The following is a 22,453-nucleotide window of genomic DNA, read 5'->3' as shown; positions in this document are numbered from 1 at the left end:
TGTCCTGCAGCTTATTTTTACTGGGGTTCTGACCAGTCCACGGAACCCATCCAGGGTGTAATGCATTGACTTATGAACAATATAGACACCATGTGTTTATATGATTTACCAATTTAGGTGCACTGGTGTCTAGAATTAACAATAATATGTTGGTCTTTATGGAAGCTGGTCCTCTGTCAAACAAAGATGGTCATACTGTCATTGTCAGTCACACATTTTCTTCCCCTGCTATTTATAGGGATTCATCACTCTCACACTGATGTAAATTTACCCATCCAGGACCAGAGCATTTTTAAACAGGCCGCCTAGCCAGTGCACAAATATCAGGGTTTACATTTTTAAGCCCAAAAAAGGCTGTGATATTCTATGTGATCAATCGGCTGCTAGATAAACCTTGTGTAAATCATGCCTTTGTTTAGAAAGACTTCTGAACCACAGCAGTTCAGTTTGAGCATTCTTCTCCAACTTCCCACTGTAGTGTCTCCAGGATAATTTCCCCCAACATGCGCACAAACACACAATGAGGACAACTCCAAGTTCAAATGTTCTCCCTTTCTGCTTTTTATACGAAATCAACAGACTTACTGTTTGTTCCAAAAATATAATGGTGACAGACTCGTAGAATTTTACAAACCAAGCTCATCACGTTCTATCCAAATCTCATGTTAATGCACCATTGATAGTATTTTTTTTTTTATTAGGTTGAATTAGAATTGATACAACACTTACATGTTTGCGTGTCTACTTTATGCTTGCTTGCTTACAAAAATGCTATGATTTGATATTGTTAAGCACAAAGAAAAAGATGTTGCTGCTGAATACACTTTCCTTAAAGTTTTCTAACTTGACCATTTAAATCTTCATTGCTATGAGTTAACTGCCACCTTTTCTTATAACCTCTTATGGAAGACTCCGCTAGTGCTGAGTCACTTTTACTAGCGGTATTTGCTGATCTTCTAAGGCAGTGTGGTTGTTCGTCTGTCCTGCTGGTTGATGAAGGAGGATAAAAAATAAAATAGCATAAGAGTGTGGACATCAACAATCAAAGAACACTGCTGCTTTTCAATTTTCTTTCAGGTTACCAACACAGAAAATATTTTATTGAAACATTCAGGTTTCCGTTTAATCTCAGTTTTGTTCTCCCCTATGTACAATTGCAGCCCGCAATACAGATACAAGAGTGTTTTCCAAAGGTCCAGCAAAAATACAACAAGTATCATTTCAAGAGTGCATTCTATGTATATGTTTGTTGCAGAAGAAATTTGAAAGGTAGAGTTGTGGTTGTATACAAGCATGTGGTCTGAGATGGTTTACAGCATATTTAGCTAGCCGGAATTGAAAGGTTCAGCATAGAGATATATTATACACTGCATTCAGGGAGTTTCCAGGTTGTCATAATGTCTGGCCTGAATTTTCTGTAGTTAAAACCTGCCGTTGGTGATATTCTCCTGTGTTCTTTTTTTAAGTTTACATATTGCAAAGTATCCTAGTTACCGTTTAAAAACTCTTTGTGTATGCTATCAACATTTTTGCTGAAAATTCACATTAGTAATTTACCCTGTTTTAAAGGCCTATTAAGCGATTATTTTGCCACTGTACAGTCATATGTACAACAGAGGGGTGCGAAAAAGTCTTCTTTTGGTTTGAAACAAAATGACTGATGTAAACATTGGACAATAACAGGTTTGTTTTTGTTGTCCTGGCATTCAATAATCGGTGTGTCAAATTGACAGTAACAGCATGTCCCACTCTTGCATTTTGAATATTTGTTATGAGGCAAGCCTTTGTCTTTAAAGAGATAAAAGGTTGTTGTTTTTTTTTACCGTGAATCTGATCCATTTCAAGTGCTCCCTTTTTAATTTGATTTATTTGTCTGGTGTCTCTACACGCAGCTGACGTGTTCCACCTGCTTACCATTTTCAATTTCAGTCAGAAGTATTGCGTCTAACACAACACCACTTGATGACTGTGCAGGTGGTTGCCGGCACCTTGGTGAACTTTGGTAGCTCACTGCTCCAATGCCATTCTTCATTCCCCGCTTCATGAACCGTTTAGAGTTCTCTGCCATGGAAGATTTGAATGAAATCCTTGTAAGGGTCCAGTCTGCATTTGATGCAATCGGAGGTCGTCCCGGCCCATTACTAGCACAGGTTTTGTATTTACAGGTGATGTAACGTGCGAACGCTTGCCTGAAAGTTTTGTTGAATAGGGTGTAAACTAACGGGTTGATACCGGATGACACATAACCCACCCAGACAAAGATCTCCATGAGGCGGGATATTACATCACCATCACAAGTGGAGCAAAGCACAGAGGTGATGTTTGTAATGAAGAAAGGGCACCACATGACTACAAACAGGAGGAAGACTATGCCTAGCACCTTTGAGGCACGCTGCTCATTGCTTAGTGTCTGCATTGACTTCTTTCCCATTGTTGACATTCTGCGAAAGGACATTTCCTTTCCTGTTGGAACGGTCATTGCGCCTGCATTTGTTTTTTCTTGGATCCTGGGAAGTCTGTTGTCAAGCATGTTCATTTGCTCAGTTGGAGATGGTGTCAACGCTGGGTCCCTTTGAAAAACTGTGGAGACTGTTGGGTAGCTAAAGCGCTGAGTCACCTTCGACCTGAGCAAATAAACCTTTTTGCGCAACACCTGGACAGTAAGCAGGTAGGTGACCATCATGATAGTCAAAGGGATGAAGAATGCTGCCAAGGAGCCGAAAATGATAAACTCCCTGAAGGTGTCTGTTTTCAGCAGACATGTGTGGTTACTGTTGAGGGTGACGTTGTTGGGTCGATGGTAGTTCTTGAGCCCTTTAATTGGAATTGGGATGGCGATACCTGTAAAAATGACAAGAATAGTTAATTCTGGCAATTATTTTGTTATTTTTATACTGCTGACTATTTAAGTATTTGGCTTTCAATGTTTTTTTTAACACCAACCACGGTCGTTTCATTAATATGGTGGATGTAGAAATGGAAATTGAAGAATGATTTATGTTTGATAGAAGGATAGTATCTGCAATAAGGCAAATTCTGCTCGCAAGATTTTTCTTGTTTTCAGAATCAAGTAATGGTTTGTCACAATCCCTAATAAACTGAGGAGTTTATAGTCCGGTTAAAGACTCTTTTGCGGTCATTAAGTGTTTTTTCTTTTATTGCATATTATGATTTTCTGTTTTTACTCATAAGAAAAACTCGAATGAAACCAAACCCGACATCCAAACTGATTTTGCTGTTAATGGTCAGAAAGCATTGTTCTGTAATGGCTCAGTAAACTCAGCCAAATTTTTAGACTGCATCGTTAAACATAATGGCCAGAAGCTACTTTTTGTATTTATTTATTTTTTACTATAAAGCTAAAATTGTCGTCATATGTTGAAGAATGAACCTGAAAACTCATACAAGACCTAATTAGGATAAATGCAAACATTTTCTTCCATTTAAAGTTAGCATTTTGTTTTTGCTGTGTAGCCCTGTGGCCTCTACAGTTGGTACCATCTCTTTGTTTTCAGTATTTGACCAACAGCTTTTGAAGTCGGGTGGACAGAACCTGAAATGGACACAAGCTGAGAATTTAAGCTGTTTGTGTTTTTAGTTAGACACATTTAACTGTCAGGTAATACACCGTTTGGTATTTCTGCTTCATCACCCTGAAGAAAAGTTACAGAAAGCTGAGTTTATGTGCTTACAAATGGATATGAGCCACACCAGCGCAATCTTGGCCATTGCTTTGGCTCGGGATTTGTACTGGCTGTGTTGGATTGGCTTCTTGATGGCAATGTAGCGATCCAGTGAGATGGCACACAAGTGCATGATGGATGCAGTAGAAAACAGAACATCGAGGAAGATCCAGATTGGGCAGAGGAACTCTGGAAGGGGCCATCCATTGTCTGAAGACAAAATGAGACAGAAATGAATTAAGTAAGAAAACCTTTGGCATGTACATCAGTTAACTGTAGTAGCAAATTGAATGTGCTCGTGGTCGTAACTCATTTTCATTCCAAGCAGAATTTGGGCTTACTCACTACCAGTTACGGGAGGTACACCACTATGGCAAGGAATTAAAAGTAGCTCTCATGCAAAAGATTGGTATTTATTTATCCCTGTGAGGAATGATTTTACTGGAAAAAGGAGAGTTCACTGACTGTTTATGGAGCTAAAAGTTCTTTATGTAGATGTAGTGGAGGCTATGCTCAACAGAAGTGTTTATTTTGAGTTCCAGGCATAAAACTGGCAAGTAATTGTTCTGCCTTTTGTCGCGTGACCCATTAAAATCGCAAAAGACGGTTGTTAGAAATATTCCGTTACATAATTTTCTTTACGTAAAGAAATGTTTCTGTACTTTTCTTTTACTTGCACCACTTTCTGCACACTTGGGGGGAATTTCTGAGTCAGTTTTCATCTGGAAGCTTTACTCATTGACAAATACTTCACAAATCAGGTACAGAAGGTCTACTTGGAGAATGAGTGAAGTATTTAGTGCCATGCCAAATTCAATAAACAAAGTAGCTTCAAGTTCCATCTTGCTGCAGAAAGGAACATCTTTTTAATTTTGTTTAATTAAATCAAGATACTTTGAAACTGTAAACATTAGTGAGACCTCTCCAACTGCCCTTTTTTCTTTTTACACACAAATTTCACGTCTCTTGCATTGGAGCAGCTGAGTTTGTTTTACAATCTCTATCCCTATCCATACCTCTTTAAAAAGCAATGCAGCATTATTGTTGTTGTTTTATGACTTGCCTCTGAAAATATCTTTGCTCCACCAAATACCAGCCCATATAAATAGTTTTATGGAGAGTAATAGATATCCAGCAGTTTCTCACAACACAAAGCTCTGGTCTCCACCTTACACAGCAATCTGTCTTATTGCAATCTGACATTTGTTGTTGTTTAAGGATTACAAAGCTGTTGTTTAATATTTTCAGATTTTTGTTTGTCACTCAGCACAAGTTTAGGTGTATGGAAGTCAATGGAACAAGCTTTTTGAAAGGGCTAGGTTCATGTTTTATTTGCAAGAAAAACAGTGTATATATTTGCCTTTTCTTATCCTGACCAGATAAAACTCTCTGCTCAAAACATTCAGTAGAAGCATGAAGCACATTACACAGTACAAACCCCTGACCCACAGCTCTTCAAATACAAAGAGAATTGAGAGGTACAACAAATATATATTGAATTGCCACGTTATATGGTTACAATAATAGAAATGAAAACCCCGACTCACCTGGCAGTATAATGTGTTGTTAGTTGACACTTGCAGTTACAATATTTTAGGTAGCAACAAAAATATTATTTGGCTTTTCAAAAAATTCTTGATCATTTTTTGTTGTTACAGAGTACTGTATTGTAAGTTTACAACGGTTTCTTCAACATAGCTTCCATTTTAAACAAGGGGACATTTTTCAAGGTCCTTAAAGTTATCGGCCCTGCATCTCTGGAAAATAACTAAATGGTTGAAGTATTTTCTGGAATTTTGTGTTGGTTTAATATGGAGCTGAAGAGACGCATGAAGCTGCAAAGGACCAGCTGGTAGGGGGCTGTGAGGTCTGTGTGGGGGCACACAGACCTCCTTCATCTTTGTTGTTAGATCAGGAGGAGGAAGCTCGGAGTTTAAAAAAAAAAAAAAATTGGACCTCAGCTGCAAGCTTACCTGCTGAAAACCAAACACCTCCTGCTAAAATACTGCTAAGTCTTATTTGTATACAATTGGTCAATTAATTAGTCATCACAAATTACATATGATTTGATATGTGGCCAGGCTTGAGTGCAGGAAGAGGAAAGGGATTTTTTTTTTTTTTAATGTAAAATATTGTCTCAACAAATTCACAAGTTTAGCTTGTAACCAGAGATCAATGAAGAATCAGCTGGGTTTCTGTTCTTAGTTAACAATGATCCTTGTCTTACTTTACATGATACACAAAACTGCATCAGTTTGAGTTTATTTTTACCCCTAGACTGGCATTGCTTACCATTTTCTACTTAAAATGTTTACCATCCCTTAATTATTTCAAGCTCTGCCCTGTGGAGCTCGTAGTCCAGCCCACGGGGAGCTGTGCCAGCTGTCCCACCCAGTTGGCCTTGATCTGCAGAGATATCCCTAACTGTGATTTAGTAGTTTTTGTTGTATTTGACCTCGTGAAGTATTCGTGAACTTACAGTAGTTATGTCCTGCTGGTAGTAATATTGTAACCTGTAATATGTGACTGTTTCATGTCCTTCAGCTAAGGTAGGATACGAAACACGAATCCTCTGTCTGGCAGTTTGACTGCCTGCACTGTTGTTATCCCTGCTATGCTTCACACCAACTTTATGTAGACTTTGTATGTGTACGTTTACTGTATGTCCGCATGACCTCTTCCTTCTTAACCCAGTGCTCTGAGCTTCATCTCTCTGAGGAGGAGGGTAATTACAGTTGCTGGGGTCTGAAAAAATATTTGGTAATTCCTTCTTTTATTGCAATACTGTATCAGCCAGAAGCATTGCTGTAAGAAAGCGTAACCTCACTTATTTATATTTACGTTTTAATGTCAACAGCTATGATAATAAAGTCATATTTACTCATTTGTACATGGACAATTATATAACCTTTTCAGTTGTTAATCGACGAAACATCTCACTTTTCCACTCCAAAGGTGAAATTGGTGTATTTTAATTGAAGCAGTATTCTTCTCATTAATAAACATGCACCCTCACAAACTTTCACCTTACTGCACTGCTTCTCAGGATATTTTAATTTGGCGAGATACATTGGCTACATTTACGAGATGGGTTAAAGACCTCCCTACACTTTCCTTAGTTGTTAAAGTCTCGGTTTTTTTCATAATATGCTGTGTAACTTTTAGTCTCTGAAGCGTCCCGGGCTCCTCAATTTAAGCAACTTAGGAGGGGAAAAGCTTTTGGTCAGACAAACCTAATATGTTGGATTTGTAGATTGTTATAACGGGCCATGTAACCCAAGGATTGATTAATTCATGCAACCCAATCCAAATGTCAACATTCTGTATGCAGATGAAGATTTTCTTCTTCTTTTTTTTTTTTTCTTTTTTTTTTTTTTCTTTTTCAAAAATAGAAGTAATAAAAAACTAATTGTGAGGCTCTTACTTAAAAGCCGTTGCATTAATATAAAATGGATAGATTCAATTCTCATGCAAAACATGTTTCGGAGAAGCAAGAAACAAATGACCTTGAATTACACTGTTCTCAGAGTGTATGTGAGGCAAAGACAGAGGCATAATTATGATCTGGCTCCTTATCCTTCAATTGAATTAATGGAGAGTAATAGCTTTGCCGAAGCTCTAAGTGTTCTTATATTATTAACACATAGAGAATAGAAGTCTGAATCTGCCCCTTTGCAGCTGTATTTACACAACACTATTACTGCAGTTAAAGTAAGAACGTTTTTGTTTGCATATCTTTTCATTGGTAATAGTCACACAGACTATTAGTTAGACCACAGCAATGAACGCATGTTTATTATCCACTCTTTGTTATTCTATTTCATGTTGAAGAATTTGTTTGATGGTCATGATTGTATCTACTTCTGCTCACAAACTATTTTTACTCTCCTCTTTGACCCATTAGTTTACTCTCTCTCTCTTATTTATATATTGTCAGGCTTCTTTTTTTTTTCTTTCTTCTTTTTCTGTAAAATTTCCCTTTCTGACATCTATGGTCACACACACTCACTTTGAAACCTTGTTGTTTTGAGTATTTGTTAGAAATGGTTTGCTTGGCTTTATTGGTCCATTGCCCTCTTAAACAAAGCTCGGTATCGGAGTAACGTCTGTCATTTGAGCTGAATTTCATCAGGATTGTGTCAAGAAAATGGATCTGGGCGCTGAGCGAGGACATATTTCTCGGCAGCATTGAGTAGTCGATGCTTTGGTGTTGCGTAGGTTTGTTTCAGAGATGAGGCGGATTATGGGTTTTTCAAACCTCATGCTAAACTTACTGTAGAGAATAGTGACGAGTGCAATGGGCATCACCAGGAGTCCCACCAGCAGATCAGCTACCGCGAGTGACATCAGAAAGTAGTTGGTGGCATTCTGCAACTTTCGTTCCAGTGACACGGCGAGAATGACCAGGATGTTTCCTCCGATAGTGGGGATGATGACCATGACAATGAGCAGCGCAGCCCATTTCAGCTGAATCTCAGGCGCTTCGCCTGCATGCGAGCTGTTAGCCTCGAGTTGTGCCACGACTGGTTGAGACATGGTGCTGCTGAGGTTACAGCAGGCCTGAGCGCGGTTCGGGGCTCTGATCTTTCTGGTGTTGGACACTCGGTCAGCATGGTCACTGGGTCCCACAGACAAGGGCACAGGGTAGGGTGGGACAGCTCAAGGTCAGCGCAAAAGATGCCTCATCCTTTGTTCAAACAAAACGGACCAGCTAACAATCAGTAGAGGATCTACTGCTTGAAGGAGACCAAAAAAAAAAAACGAAAGGGGAGCGTCCAATGCAATAAACTCCAGTGTTGGCAATAATCCCACAGCGAGTAGTACTTCCACAGTGAGATGTTAGCAGGGGTCCTCACATTCCCAGGCAGCTGATACTCTTGTCATCCACTGCATCCACTTAAAAGAAGAAATGTGTCTGTTAAAAGGACAGCGATACTTTTTACCCGTTTGTTTTAAGTTGTCTGAATTATGGCACGATAATAAGACATTTATGGTGACGAATGAAGAGGGTCTTTCCTGCGTGATGCCACTCATTGTTTCCACATTAGGACAAATAAATTTGTCAAGCTAGGAAACATGAAGAATAACAGCCTACAAGTTTATTTAATTTCTGTATAGTTTATAATAACTGCAAAACAATTTTTTTAATGGTTTAAACAGTGTGGTATAACATTTTCTTTTACATATATATTCACACCCTTAAACAAATTGAAGATTTAAAAACATAATTCAATTTAAAATAGCATACAGTGTGAATGGGTATTATCATGATTTTGCAAAAGTTTCTTACCTCCTCCCCAATGTAGCGTTTGTTGTACTTCTTTGGTGTATCAACTCTTTGAAGTATTTTTCCAAGCTCCGCTCTGTCTTAACTTTTCTAAGTACTAAAGTAGCATTCTGTGCCGGGGAAACGACGCAGCTGAACACTCGGAGCATTTCAGTCTTTGCACACCTTGCGGTATAATATCTTTTTTAACATCTCCTATCTCATCTTTATATTTCCACCCTTCTCAAATAAGAATGTGACAGAGAACGCCCTCCCTCAGCGGCAAAACCTAAATCTGTCTTGGTCTGTAGCAGTCCGTGATGTGGAATTTGCTTTGCTTCCACATGTTGGAGGAATTCCCAGTCTTGCTTCGCATCACCACAGCGATTACAGGTTTAAAACTTTCAGATGTTGTGGCTCCTCTGCCCCTCTCTCATTCCCACTCGCTGCCTCTTGTTCACAGCCTGTGATCAGCTCACACTCTCTCCTGTCTCTTTCGCTCTCTCACCCTTCCCCTCCCTCCCTCCCTCCCTCCATGCCTCCTTCCCTCCCTCCATCCCTGCCTTCCCTCCGACAAGTGAGTCAGACTCTATACAAAACAGATGAATGTCTTCGTGCTGGCAATATGCCAGCGGTTCTGGGAGGTAATTTCCTTCAACACAGCCGTCCCACTGTTTATGTTTGTCACTCTCTGTTTTCTCCTCCATTCGAAGCGAGCAGTGATGGGGGAGGTAGCAGCGGACTATAGTGAGAAGCCTTTTTTGAGGTGGTTGGTGCTTGAAATATGTACTCGTATTGCAGAGCTTTTCCCTTTAATCCCCAGTGAGCTCACATTTTCAGGCTGAGAAAGTAATTTAAATACAATCCTATTTTCCTTTAGATCATCCATAATGATAGACATAAACATACAAAGATGCATATAAATATTTGTTTTCTGCTTTAATCTCCCCGCCTTAACTTGCGGCAGGATGCAAGACATTGAAATGTGTACAAATAAACAATACATGGCGTTTTCAGTAACCACATTGTGATGAGGCATTCTTCTCGTATCCGAACGTTTGTTGGTATGCTCAGTTACACTCATACACTGTGTAACACATTTTCCAAAATGATATCCAATGTAACACAAATAAAATTTAAAAAAAAAATAAAAAAAATCTTCTTATCTAACTTGGTACATACCAATAATATTTGTTTAACTAATGCATTGTGACATTGTTCCCTTTTTTTTCTTCTTCTTCTTCTTCTTCTCCCCTAATGACCTATGTTCAGCCTACATTGAGATAAACAATTTTTTTTTACATTTCAATAATTTGATAATTAACATTTTGGCAGTGGCTTATCACTTATTATTGAAGCAATATACTCACCCATATTACCATTCTTCTTTTCCCCTAATGATTATCAGGTTTGTTGCTTTTTTTCTTTTGTTTACACTTTGCTGGACATTGGTTGTGTTTTAATAAAATTTAAGTCTCAAAAATAAAAGCCCCACAGGGTCTTGTCTAATACTAACATTGTCCAGGCTTTTTCATTATGTATTATGAGAGGAAGCAAGCTAATGAGATCTGCTTTCTAAATACATTAATAAGTGCAGCAGTTACATTTCATGTGGCAAAATCCATCTGTAGTTTCTTTAGCTACACTTAATCCCTGCCTCTTTCACAACGATGGATGTGTTGTTTCACACGGCATCACATGGAATTTGCAACAAGAAGTAGTCAGGAAGTTGCAGCTTTATGTCAGCCTTTGTCACTCATACCAGAGTGCTGTATGTGATGTATGTATATAGTTATGTTTTACATTAACCAGACAAGTAAAAGCCTTTTGTATCTTTGTAACTTTTAAGCATAAATATCGGATTCAGCAAGCTGGATTTGTTTTTTTGTTTTTTTGCAAGCATTACATTTAATCAGCTTCTCAGATAAATATGTATTTTTCCTGTCTTTTATTATCATATGTGTTTAAGTTTATTCTGAGGTTTAGAAGTGCATCACACACTAACAGGATCTTAAGTTTAACTCTAAATACAGAAGTCATTGCTTCACTGCCTCCTCACAAAAGAAATGTTGGATATTGATTTCTTCTTTCCATCCGAGCTCTTGTGTTTCGATGGTGGTTGAAGGTAATTAGCCTACCTTTCATTTTGAAAGGTTTGAGAAGGCTTTAGATTAAACAATTTGGAAAACCCATAGCAACGTTTTCTCAAGTTGTGCCTTGAGCTACTGTTTTCTCCAGTCCATTTCAAAATGTATCAAAGTCGGTCTCGCCATTTCAAAACCTCTTACACTGTAGATAGCAGAGTTCATACTTCTTATAAGTGACTGACGGCACCCAATTAACAAAGTCAACCCACCACCTACATGTTGATCAGGGCAGTTTTTATTCCTGAGGCTCAAAATCACACATTTGTATCTGAAGGCTTTATAATCCGAGCAATCAGCTCATCTGTCTGTCAGGCAATGCTGCATTTATCAACACCACCTTTTGCAAGCAAATTGTCTGTTAACATTCTTGGACTAGGTTGAAGTAATCTGTATTATACCATGTTTTTTTCTCCTCTGCTTTCAAATTAAGCATGTCTTGGACAAATTAAAGACTACTATGTCTAGTAATTACACAATTACACTGTTTTGCCTCAGACTTTACCTTTAAAACTTTGTGGGTCTTTTTGTTTAATATCAAGATGCCACCACTGGTGATGCAATGCCTCTTTTTCACCACGTGGTGCGGCTAAATTCTACTCTCCTTTTTTTGTTTTTTTCTAGTACTTTGTTTTTGCCAAGCAAATACTGAAAGGTGAAAATACTGCGGACCACTGACTGGGCAGATAGAATCATCACCAGGGTCATGGCTCACAATACAAATTTGAAGTTAAAAAGCCAAGCTGCTAGAGCGGCCACAATTTATTTTATTCTTTTATTCACTGGATTGCTTGATTAAATGGCAACACGCAAAACTACACTGTGGTCAATTGAGGAGATGCAGACCTTTCTCTGAACAGGTGATGAACATGTGTGTCACTGAAGATGACCTCATGGAAGCAGTGGAAATATGGCACAAAACTTCGTATGACAGGATTCAACATCGCTGTTGGTCACTCTGACTGCCTGCATCTATCATGTACTGATTGAGGAGAGTTTCATTGTGACAGTGTGCAGTGTAAATGTGAGGGAGAGTCGTCGTCCGTCCGTCCGCCCCCCCCCCCCCACCCCCCACCCCGTGTGAGGCCTCTCATTTAGCTCCATCAAGTTCCCTTAAATTGCCTAATAATTGTGTGTACTTCGTATCTTGGCAACCCTTTGACTGATAATACTTTTGTCATATAGTCATACAGTGAATAGTGCACAGTGTTGTGGTCCTTTGGCAGATGTTAGACTTATTTCTGTTTGCCTGTAAGTGTTTTTTACTACTACAACCACAGTCTTGACCTCTTTTTTTTTTGTTTTGTTTTGTTTTTTGCAAAGAGCAATATAAAAAGGTAATGTTGACTCCTCCCTCTCGCACCTCAATTCGCATCCCTTAATGTTCACTTCATTCTGCAATAAACAATTCATACAAGAGGTGGAAGGACATAACAAGGAGCCACATCATGTGCAATTGTGTCTTCAGCCAAAGATTTGGCTTAAATGTTTGCATTGCTGTGAGAAAATGGCCAAACACGCATTTACCATTGAAACACTTTACATTACATGGAACAAATCACCTGATGCATTGCTTAAAATTTTACCCTTTGTATTCTTGTGGGCACAAAGAGCATATTTGTAACATTTATACCACATCCAAACTGAAGTTGTGACATATTAAAACTTGATCTTAACACACAACCAGTTATTTGCTTTCGCCCTCCAAAATGCTGTAATATTTCATTAGGAAGTAAGTCTCTTCCTTTTTAAAAAATGTTAACTTTAAGCATCAGTGCTGGATGTATTTTTCTTTTTTCTCTTAAAGCTATATGACTATCACAATTAATGCAAATAGTTAACTCCAAGTGCCTTCTTGACTCTTTTTGCATTTCTCTTGGTCTCTCCAGGACCCCTGAGCAGTGTCCCAGCGTGGTGTCTCTTTTGTCAGAGAGCTACAACCCTCACGTGCGCTGTGGAGCTGCCATGGCTCTGGGCATCTGCTGTGCTGGCACAGGCAACAAGGTGAGCGCCTCCTTTTAACTCAAAAAGTCGGTTACCTTGCCTTGCCTTTATCACTGATCGTGCTGAGCCACTGTTGATAAAACTCTGCCAGGAAGAGTACTGTGTGAACTGATTGTAGGCTTTTAATATAAAACATGGAAAAATCTTTGCAAAAACATTCAATAGCAGTAGCTTAACACTGTTGTAAGGAGGTGTGGTTCTCTCTTCACTTGATCTAAATAAAGACCAGGTCACTATTTAGGAATTTGTAATGGCTCATTCTTCCGGTCCTTTTAGATAATAACTGGAATTGATATTTCTCAAAGGTCTGTGTTGAAGACAAGTTTAGATAGCATTTTTTTTTTTTTTTTTTAAACCAAGCCCGTCTGTCCTCATTTATCCCTGGCACTTTCTTTTCCTTTTGGCGTAACATGTGCGTCACTGATGGAAAGATTATCTATGCTGAACAAAGGCTTTTCTTTAAAGCAGCTGATTGATGACTCCTCTGTGAGACTGAGGTGAGGCTCACTTTCTGTAACCCCTGCAGAAGCCTCTAAAATGAGGTTGTGTGTTTTGTCTTGTTAGACCTAATGATTGCATTAGAATGAATACTAAATAAAAAGGGTGTAATGATGTTGTCAAAAAACCAGCTGCAATTATCCCGAGATTATACCTCAAGACTCACCTGCTTTTGAGGATCGTCTGCTTCAGGGAAACATTAATTTAATGCCACAGGTTGATTGAAGTGCTTCATTGATTCCCTGTTCTGTAATCAAAGCATAAAGTAAGCAGCTATTTTACTTGTCGTCCATCAACATTTGCTTTGATTTTGTCAGCACAGAGGAACTGTGGAAAGTTCATCCCAGATTAGCAGATAAAATGGTCCAAATTGGCAAACAACCCCCCCCCCGGCTGTACCCTGTCATTGTGTTTGGGAAGAGTGAAGAAGACAGAAGTCAGGGTGCTGCCAGTTCCTGAGTTATCTAATTATGCTGGCTGATAAGTCTACTGTGTCACAGCAGAGTCACGGCTCATTGCACCCTAAACCTTGAAGCACCAAAGTGAATATTTTGGATCGGCTCCGGTCGGTCAAGGTTTGTTATAGTCCTGATCAGCTCCGGAGCTCCACTGCTTGGTTTTTCCACAATAAGACCTGAAGCACATTAGGCTCTCGGTGAGAGTAATGAGGTTCAGGCAAGAGAACTGGGTCACCTATTTTACAGGGGGAACATTCCCTTGCTGTCATTTACACCTTGGAGTTTGGATATGTTTACTGGACTGGTGTTCCTCATCTACTGTAAAGAAGAGAAAAAAAACTGCACAGGAGAGATGTTTTGACCCTTGTTTTAGTCTACTGATTGTGTGCCATAATGAAATTCTTAAAAAAAAAAAACAGTTGAGCTTGTTTGGTGAATTGGATGGAAACCTTGTTCACCAGGAATTATGTGTGGAAATATAATGTTAAACTCCAAGCTGACTCACAAGAAACCTTTAAATGATTTAGTATTCCGTCATGTGATACTGTTTTATAAATGTGTATTAAAATGGAAATTATGTCGCGGTAAAGTGTGTTCTGCACAGTTTCATTTATTTAAACAAGCCTCCAGCCAGTTTTTAGCAGCACAGAGTTGAATCTAATTTAAACTTCAGTTCACAGTGAGACACAAACCTGAGGAAAACAGCCCAAGACTGTACATGGATTAAGATGTTCATAAGCAAACAACCTTCTCTGTTGATTGGGTCTGACAGTAAATACCCTCAATTAACCCCCATCTCCAACAACCTATCACGGACAGGATGTGGTCGACTAGTGTTGGCTTTACACTCTGACTTATCATCCCGGTGCACCGCTGTCTCAGCCAGCTGAGCCGGGAACACAGATGAAACATGGTTTATTTTACCTCCACTGTCATCATCCTAGTTTGTTTCTCTTTCCTCGGCGGAGCTGACGCCTCTATGCGAGCCTGGTGGTGTGGCCTACAGCCATTACTGTTCAAGAGAAATAAAAGTAACAATGATGGACTGGTTGCAGAACAGAGGAGAGAGAGCAAAGAAAAAGAGGCGGTCTTCCCGCACTCCTTCACAGGGTGCCATGGGAGGAGACTGATTGTTTCTCAGTTGTCGGTGGCAACCAGATATGGATGACTAATGTCATTAATTTGTGGGGTCTGGTTGCCTCTGTTGATAATCCCTTTTCCTGTATTTAACCAATCAAAAGTGTCCCTGTTTGCACTCATCTGTTCTGTTTGGAACAGAAAAATAGAAATTTCCATTTTTTTTAATTGAATTCTATATTTTTTTATTATCTGAAATAACTTTTTTCTATTAAAAAAAAATCATTCTTAGTGAGGTCAGCCATTCAATCATACTTTGGCAATATGTGTACAATACCCGCAAGGTTTTTGCCCTTTCATAAAAACATGCATGTTTATTATTTTAAGCAACATTTACCAACTTCTCTTATGCCTCCTCCTTCACAGGAGGCCATCAATCTGCTGGAGCCCATGACCAATGACCCCGTGAATTATGTCAGACAAGGCGCCCTCATTGCCTCCGCCCTCATCATGATCCAGCAGACTGAAGTCACCTGTCCCAAGGTGAGTGCATAGTGAAACGGGCTTCATAGCCCGCAGCCCTCATCAAAGACTTGATCTAGACTCTTGACTATACCTATAAAACAGCAGAGCAATTTCCTCTTGAATGTTTTTCAGTTTGTAAAAGTACAAAACCATACGGCCCTGCTTTTTGTCCTGGTGTCGGTTGGTTATCTGCAAAATAACGACATGCGGAGGGTTACTAAGTCAGGCATAACTGCACGCACTCCCCCTTGAAGCACTTCATACTTCGTCATAGGCAGTTAAGAAATGCCAGACACATTTTCAAAGACTCCTCATCTGCACAGCAACGGTCCTTAAAGCTCAGGGCGGTATGCAGGATTGCGCAAGAGTCCATTTTTACCAAACAGTGGAACATCAGGAGGTATTACATCCGTGACCGTTTCCCCATCAGCCTTTTTAATTTCCAGCTGTGCTCCACAGTTGTAGACGTCAGTTTAAGACCTTAGTTTTTCAGCGTGGTAAAATGGCCCAATTGGGTGATAATCACCCAGCAGAGCATTTACAAAAGGTTTCAGTGTGGCTCACAAGAGGTGCTGTCAGAGCTGGGACTCCCACTGGTGCTACATCATCATCATCATCGTCGTCATCGTGAGTGATGGGGCTGTGAATATTCTGCTGATCGTGTGTATCTCACTTTTATTTGGAGAGCCTGACGTGGTGGCACAGGCTGACTGGGCAGAAAAATGTATATATAGCTTTGTTGCACAGCATTGATTTATTTTAATGATTTACCTCCAAATGTCCCATCATTTTAGGTGAACCAGTTCAGGCAGCTTTACGCAAAGGTTATCAACGACAAGCACGACGACGTTATGGCCAAGTTCGGCGCCATCCTGGCCCAGGGAATCCTCGATGCAGGTCAGTATCCAAACACTGGTGTATATGGTTTATCTATGTCTGTCACTGAGTTAAAGATTAAACTAGTATGTGGTCCTGCGTGTCCCATGTGCCTTCACCCCTCAGGGGGATACAAAAAGATCTATAATTCTTAATTACAAGGTCCGAGAAGTGAACTCCTCTAAATCTATGTGGGCTTCTGGCCTTGTGTGTGTGTACATGTGTGCGTTCTTAATTTGAGTCCTTTTACGCTCAAGCAAACACAGAGTAACCCTCTTTGGCTGACCACCCGTGCACTGCGTCTCTGGAACAGATCATGCTAAGGTGCTTTAGCGCCTGGCGGTCCAACCTCAGCTCTGCTCTGAGCCACACATGGCCGGTTGGTTCCCGCCCTCCCCCCGGTGATTACTGTTTGTCTGATAAGTCTCTGTGTTTGTGTATCTGCGCGGGTGTTTGTGGACACAAGCAAGCAGCTCGTGTGTGTGTGTGTGTGTGTGTGTGTGGGGTGTGTGTGTCTGTCTGTCTGTCTGTCTGTGTCTGTGTGGTCTAGAGAGCAGCACATCATCACTCTCCCACATGCAGAGCACACCTATATTTGCATACTATATTTACAGGGGTGTTGTTCACGAGTCGTCCATGTTGGCATGAGCAGAAAAAAAAAACATTCTAGCTGAACCGCGTGCACTCGGAAAGAAAGAAAGAAACCATCATTGTTTACTGCTGGACACTGCTGTCTATGTACACTATCAGGTGTTGCAGCTTACACAAAGTGAAGTCTATCTCAAGTATTTTCATCATTACATTAAAAAGATTTGAGTTGTTGTGAATCATTTTCCATCAGTCATCTCATAGCCTCTTGATTAACTCCGCCCCGCCTGCGTTGCTGTTAATGGTCATTTTGATTAGCCATCTTGATGACCGACAGGACTTCCATGATTTGTCAAATCAGGCGCATTAAACTCAGGCCACCCAGACAAACTGTGATGTGATCACGGGTGAGTTTTTTTTTTTTTTTTTTTTTTTTTTTTTTCTCTCTCCAGATTGCAGAACTCCAGCTCCGTGTGCTAATCCACGTTGTCAGTACAGTTCAGTCTGGTGCATACAGTTTACACACATTCAGGCAGAACACACACGAGCCCTGTTTGAATGTCAGACATGCTCGAGCTCATGTGGTATGAATGTTGGAGTGCCATGGTTCTGCCCGGGCCTAGTATTTGAGGTGCAGTGGTAATTGTGTTTAATTTGACTGGCGGAAGCGATTAGAGCTCAGTTTCATAATCACCGGCGCTCATTACCCAGGAAATGTCAGTCTCTCGCTCGGTCTCTCTCTCACTCTCTTGTGTCCATGTCTTCTGTCTCGCCTTTATATGTTCAGACTTTCTCTCGCTAATTGATACAGTCCATTAATTTGCTTTTATTTGTGTGTTTTCTCACCTTCTTGTAACAAAACATGCTCTGTCTTTCGGTTTTGTGGGATCCAGTTGTTTCATCCTTTCAAACTGCTGGTTGTTGATTTAGTCACATTACACCTCTGAGGGATCGCAGCTATCCCAACACCTCCCTCGCCAACTCCTAGGAATGAAAATTGGCCCAACAAACTGAGAGTTGGCAAAAAAAAAAAAAAAAAATGGTGGGTGGGGTACCTGCTCGTCAAATGCTCTCAACATCTTATTAAGTATTTAGGAGACTCTCCAGGACTCAGTTGTGGTGCGGCGAGTTGACTGCGCAACTCGTTCTAGCCTCCGATCAAATCTGTGGGACTGGAATGATTTCAACACTGGTTCAGGTGTCAAGATAAGACACCGTTCCTAAATCATCCCAGTGACCTCACATTAGAGTGGTTGCAAACCTAGATAGCATCAGATGATTTGAGGGGTGTTGTTCAGGACGATCGTTGGAAGGGCTCCTTCCTCAGTGACCTTATCTTTTAAAGGAAAGTTTTTCTTTTCATTATTCATCCCTGTAGAAATGACAGATTCCTCCTGGGTGCTTCCTCTCTACTGCCCTCTGTCTCCTGCTGCCCCTCCCTTCTGTTTGTCCAAGGGAGGCTAAGGGAGGGCTGTTCCTCTATTTTTACTGCCTGGAGTTTCACCCTTGACCCCCCCCCCCCCCCCCCCCCCGTTAATCACCTCTTTAGTCATCTCCATAGATACAAATGAATGGCTTCAGCTTTTATTTGGTGGGGCTCACACTTTAACAATGAGTGACCTCGGTGAGGAGGTTGTACAGAAAGCCCCTCTTTCAACTGCTCCTTAGAAGGAAGTTGCTTCATTTTTTTTTTTTGTCACGCCAACATTACAAAGATATTTTTGGCCTTTTACTTCTCTGTTAAATGTGTTAACAAGAACACCGTTTCAGTTCATTTAAAGGACGACGGAGATAAATGCAAACTGAGATGTGATAACTGGCTTTCCTTAAAATCCTTATTCACGTTTGTGTTGTCTGAAGTATGCACTCATTTGCCAAGTACAACTAGTTGAAATAATTTAATCTACTCTCATTGATTTGAATGGATACTCCCCTGAAGTGTCATGTAATACCACAAACGGCGGCTCCCAACATCTCTGAATCTTTAAAAAAAAAAAAAAATCTCAAAAGTTTCTGCGAAATTTATCCTCTAACCGTCCTGAAGATGTGATTTATTGGAGGACTTTTACTGTCTGAATCTACTTCCGTGTGGAAGGAAAAGGTATGCAGTATTTTATATAGCTGACGCACCTCTTTTGACGTAAATCAGTTGTTAATCTCCGGTGCAGTTCTAATCTAATAGTACTTATTGAGACCTATTTTTTTTTCTTCATTTAAATGCAGGATGCTGTAGACAATACATTCCCGGGTTAACTGCCTCACCGGCATGTCTCTGTGATTTAAATCCTGCCTTGAGTTCAACAGATCAGACCACCTTTTCTGGGTGGTGAACATCCTGGTCTGTACCCTTGTTAACCCCCACTCCCTCATCTGATGATTTCTCTGCCAAGATGTCACGAGTTTGTTCCACAAGCAGTAATAAATGTCACATCATAGAAAAGAGCTGCTTTCATTATTGTTCAAATAGCTGCTCCCTTTTTTTTTTTTAGTTGCCCTTGTTAGTCTGTTCGAAGTGTGCTCGAGTCTCTTTATTGTAGGTGCTGTTTATCAGCGGAGATCAACATTTAACTCAAAGCACCACCACGTTTCATCTGTGTCATTTGTTAACCTTTATATATCAGGAATACATGTGGCTTACTCGAGGTTTGCTGAGCTGGCTCATTTTCAACTCTCCTAGTTTTCAGCCCTGACCTGATTCACGTTTTATATGTAACCCTGCAGTTCAGTTCAATTTCACCACTCGCGCTTCCGTAAACTGGGTGCTGTTAAATTGTACAATTAAAAAGATTTTATCCATCACCTATCGAGTTAGATGTCTGGGAATGTGCCTAATCCTTATTGATAAACTTAATTAGGCAGCAGCTTTTTGGATTTTAGTTTTCGTCTCTTTTCTGTCTCTTATTGGAATTGTGAAATGTGCATTATTGTATAAGACGTCTGTGTAAAGGTAATAGAAGACTAGTATCTGGGCATTCATACAATGACATATCTGTGCAACTGTAAAGGTTTCAGCAAAAGTTCAGTTATCACCAGCTGTACAACGATAGCTGCAAATAGAATGAAAATTGTTTTCACCCTTTACACGTAATGTTTTTACTTACTGCTCTAGTCGTGGATATTAGTGAATATCCATTTACTTGTTGACCTACAGACAATAATATCCTCCTGGTATATAAACTGTTTATGCAGTGTCATTTTGGAATTAACACTCAGCTGTAATGTCTCTAAAAACCTTGTGTGGTACGTGGTGAATGACCCGACAGGCCTGGTTCATAATATTGAAACCCTCTCTGTGCTCTCTGTTGTCCAGGTGGACGTAACGTGACCATCTCGCTGCAGTCCAGGACGGGTCACACTCACATGCCGTCATTGGTCGGCCTGCTGGTCTTCACCCAGTTCTGGTTCTGGTTCCCTCTGTCCCACTTTCTGTCTCTGGCCTTCACGCCAACCGCGATAATCGGCCTCAACAAGGACCTCAAGGTACTGAAGCGTCTCCAGTTATTGCGGTCGGTGTTTCTGAAGGAATATCCAAAGTAGATTTATCATTCATGTGTTATACATAAGTCACACGGCAGTTATTGAAATGCAGTACTCTCTATTTATTATGTGTAAATATAACTGTATATTAAAACCACAATTGAGCTGAGGGGTAGAAGTACGGCTGCCAAATTCTGCTGCTGAATTTGTATTTGGCTTTGCATCCGGTGTAGAAATGATTTTGCCTCCTGCCTTAGTGGCAACTGTCACCAAGCAGCCTATCCATGACCAGGTGCTCCCGACTGGGGGAATCTTCCGGCACCCTGCCACTCGCACACGGATGCCAAGGGATCACGGTGACATATTGCAGTCTTAAACTGACATTAGATGGGCTTTAGCTCCTCTTTGCAACCCCCAAACAGGCTCGGGAGAATAAACTCGGTGTACAGCCCCCAATAATACACCAGGGATGGAGTGGGGGCGGGGGGGTGTAGGCTAGCTGGGGTTAACAGACTCGCCGCATCCTGGCAGCGTTCATCAAAACGTCGTTAAACAACGCAGCACAAGCTTTCACATTCTTGGCTTCTCCTCATTGGACAGAGGACATCTTTGTCATTTACCAAACTTGTGGCCGGGCTTCCAGTATCTCGGCAAGAAAAATCACTCCTCTACCTCTTATTCTGCCGCCATGCTGCAGTGAAAGGATGAGTTATGAGGTGATAGGAAATAAGAAGTGCTCCCAGTCACACATTGTGCTGCAGCGGTGCTCTGTTGGAGACACTTAAATCATTTAGTTTCAGTGAACTGTTATAATTTGAAGGCTTACACTAAACAGAAGGCAGCTGGTGCTGCCGTGGCTGGAGACTTTCTTTTATGTTTGTCTAGGTCGAGTTGTCAGGCCACTTCTTCATTTTTACATAAAGTTGAAGCTGCATTTATCAGAAGAAAAGCATTGTAACAAAAGGGCTCCCTCTTTTTCCAGACCCGTCAACTAATCACATGTAACAGTCAGTTAATTAGTTAAAGAAACTAATTGTAAGCCAAGCTGTCCCCATCTTCACTTTTCCTGTAACAATGATTCCTGTGGAAAACAAATCTGTTTTTCTTGCTTAAAGGTTGTTGTTGTTTTTTTTTTTTTTTATCATGAAGCAGGAGTCTGCAAAACCTGCATTCTAACAAAGTCACAAAATACTTAGAACTGGAGCGTTTTGGTCAAATCTGGTCCCCCTCCATGTGTTCGTGCTCCAGTAGGTTGAGACTGGCACACAAAACGTGCGATCCCGAGAGAGAAATGCAGTTTTGAAACCTGACATTCGAGGTGACGTTAAGCTGCTACGTTCTACGGCCGCTTTTGATGTGACATTTTCACCAAAACAAAAGAACTGCAGTCTTTCCCTTGTTTGCCTTCTGCTTATCCTCAATTCCCATTTCTCTTCAGTTCGCTATTTAGTTTGAATCTGAAGTCCCGCCACCCCTGGGTCTTCACTAACCGGTTCCTTCTGTAACTTGGCGGGTTTACTCGTAGCGACATTCTCTCGGCAGTGCTTCTGCAGCAGCTCATCATTTTAACCAAGAAATAGAGCAGGATGAAAGATTCTACTGGAAGATACAAAGGCAGGGGACGGATAGTTGAACTTCCGCTCTCAGATCACTTCAGCCTTAAATAAAACTTCTTTAAAAAAAAAAAATAATAATAATAAGTTTCAACTTTGTTGAAGTATTTAAACCTGGAAAAAAAAAGTTCAGGTTTAAAGACTTTAACAAAGTCTATCAGGTTGAGAGTCAGAGTTCATTCTTTATGTCAGTAGTTGGCAAAACAAGCGAACTAAATGCGCTCGGGATCATCAGGTCTGTCCT

General features: G+C 40.4%; 2 protein-coding genes across 2 annotated transcripts in view; one reads left to right on the top strand and one right to left on the bottom strand.

Annotated features, from left to right (window-relative positions):
* The window catches only part of psmd1 (proteasome 26S subunit, non-ATPase 1), a 36,316-nt gene that overhangs the window by 8,767 nt on the left and 5,096 nt on the right, over positions 1-22,453 (top strand). Inside the window, exons 17-20 of the mRNA XM_069153448.1 lie at positions 12,983-13,097; positions 15,557-15,673; positions 16,450-16,552; positions 20,430-20,599. Of these exons, the coding sequence (XP_069009549.1) occupies positions 12,983-13,097; positions 15,557-15,673; positions 16,450-16,552; positions 20,430-20,599 (505 nt within the window). The remainder of the gene's footprint in view (positions 1-12,982; positions 13,098-15,556; positions 15,674-16,449; positions 16,553-20,429; positions 20,600-22,453) is intronic.
* Positions 587-9,420, bottom strand: htr2b (5-hydroxytryptamine (serotonin) receptor 2B, G protein-coupled). The gene is made up of 4 exons (XM_069153446.1): positions 8,974-9,420; positions 7,958-8,579; positions 3,693-3,893; positions 587-2,841 (listed from the first exon to the last, which is right to left on the bottom strand). The coding sequence occupies exons 2-4, from the start codon at positions 8,217-8,219 to the stop codon at positions 1,883-1,885; spliced, it is 1,422 nt and encodes a 473-aa protein (XP_069009547.1). The 5' UTR covers positions 8,220-8,579; positions 8,974-9,420; the 3' UTR covers positions 587-1,882.

This window comes from Embiotoca jacksoni, unplaced genomic scaffold (genome assembly GCF_022577435.1).
Source record: "Embiotoca jacksoni isolate LCO1_2020_lvr unplaced genomic scaffold, fEmbJac1.0.p SCAF_19, whole genome shotgun sequence".
NCBI lineage: Eukaryota > Metazoa > Chordata > Actinopteri > Embiotocidae > Embiotoca > Embiotoca jacksoni.
This window is presented reverse-complemented; position numbering and strand designations above follow the sequence as displayed.

What these genes read in the sequence shown, in the direction of transcription:
- htr2b (XM_069153446.1), bottom strand. Translation starts at nt 8,219, where the DNA reads ATGTCTCAACCAGTCGTGGCACAACTCGAGGCTAACAGCTCGCATGCA. An exon ending in ACTCGTCACTATTCTCTACA is followed by an intron (nt 3,894 to 7,957) that starts GTAAGTTTAGCA and finishes TTTTGTCTTCAG; the next exon opens with ACAATGGATGGCCCCTTCCA. An exon ending in GGTGTGGCTCATATCCATTT is followed by an intron (nt 2,842 to 3,692) that starts GTAAGCACATAA and finishes TCATTTTTACAG; the next exon opens with GTATCGCCATCCCAATTCCA.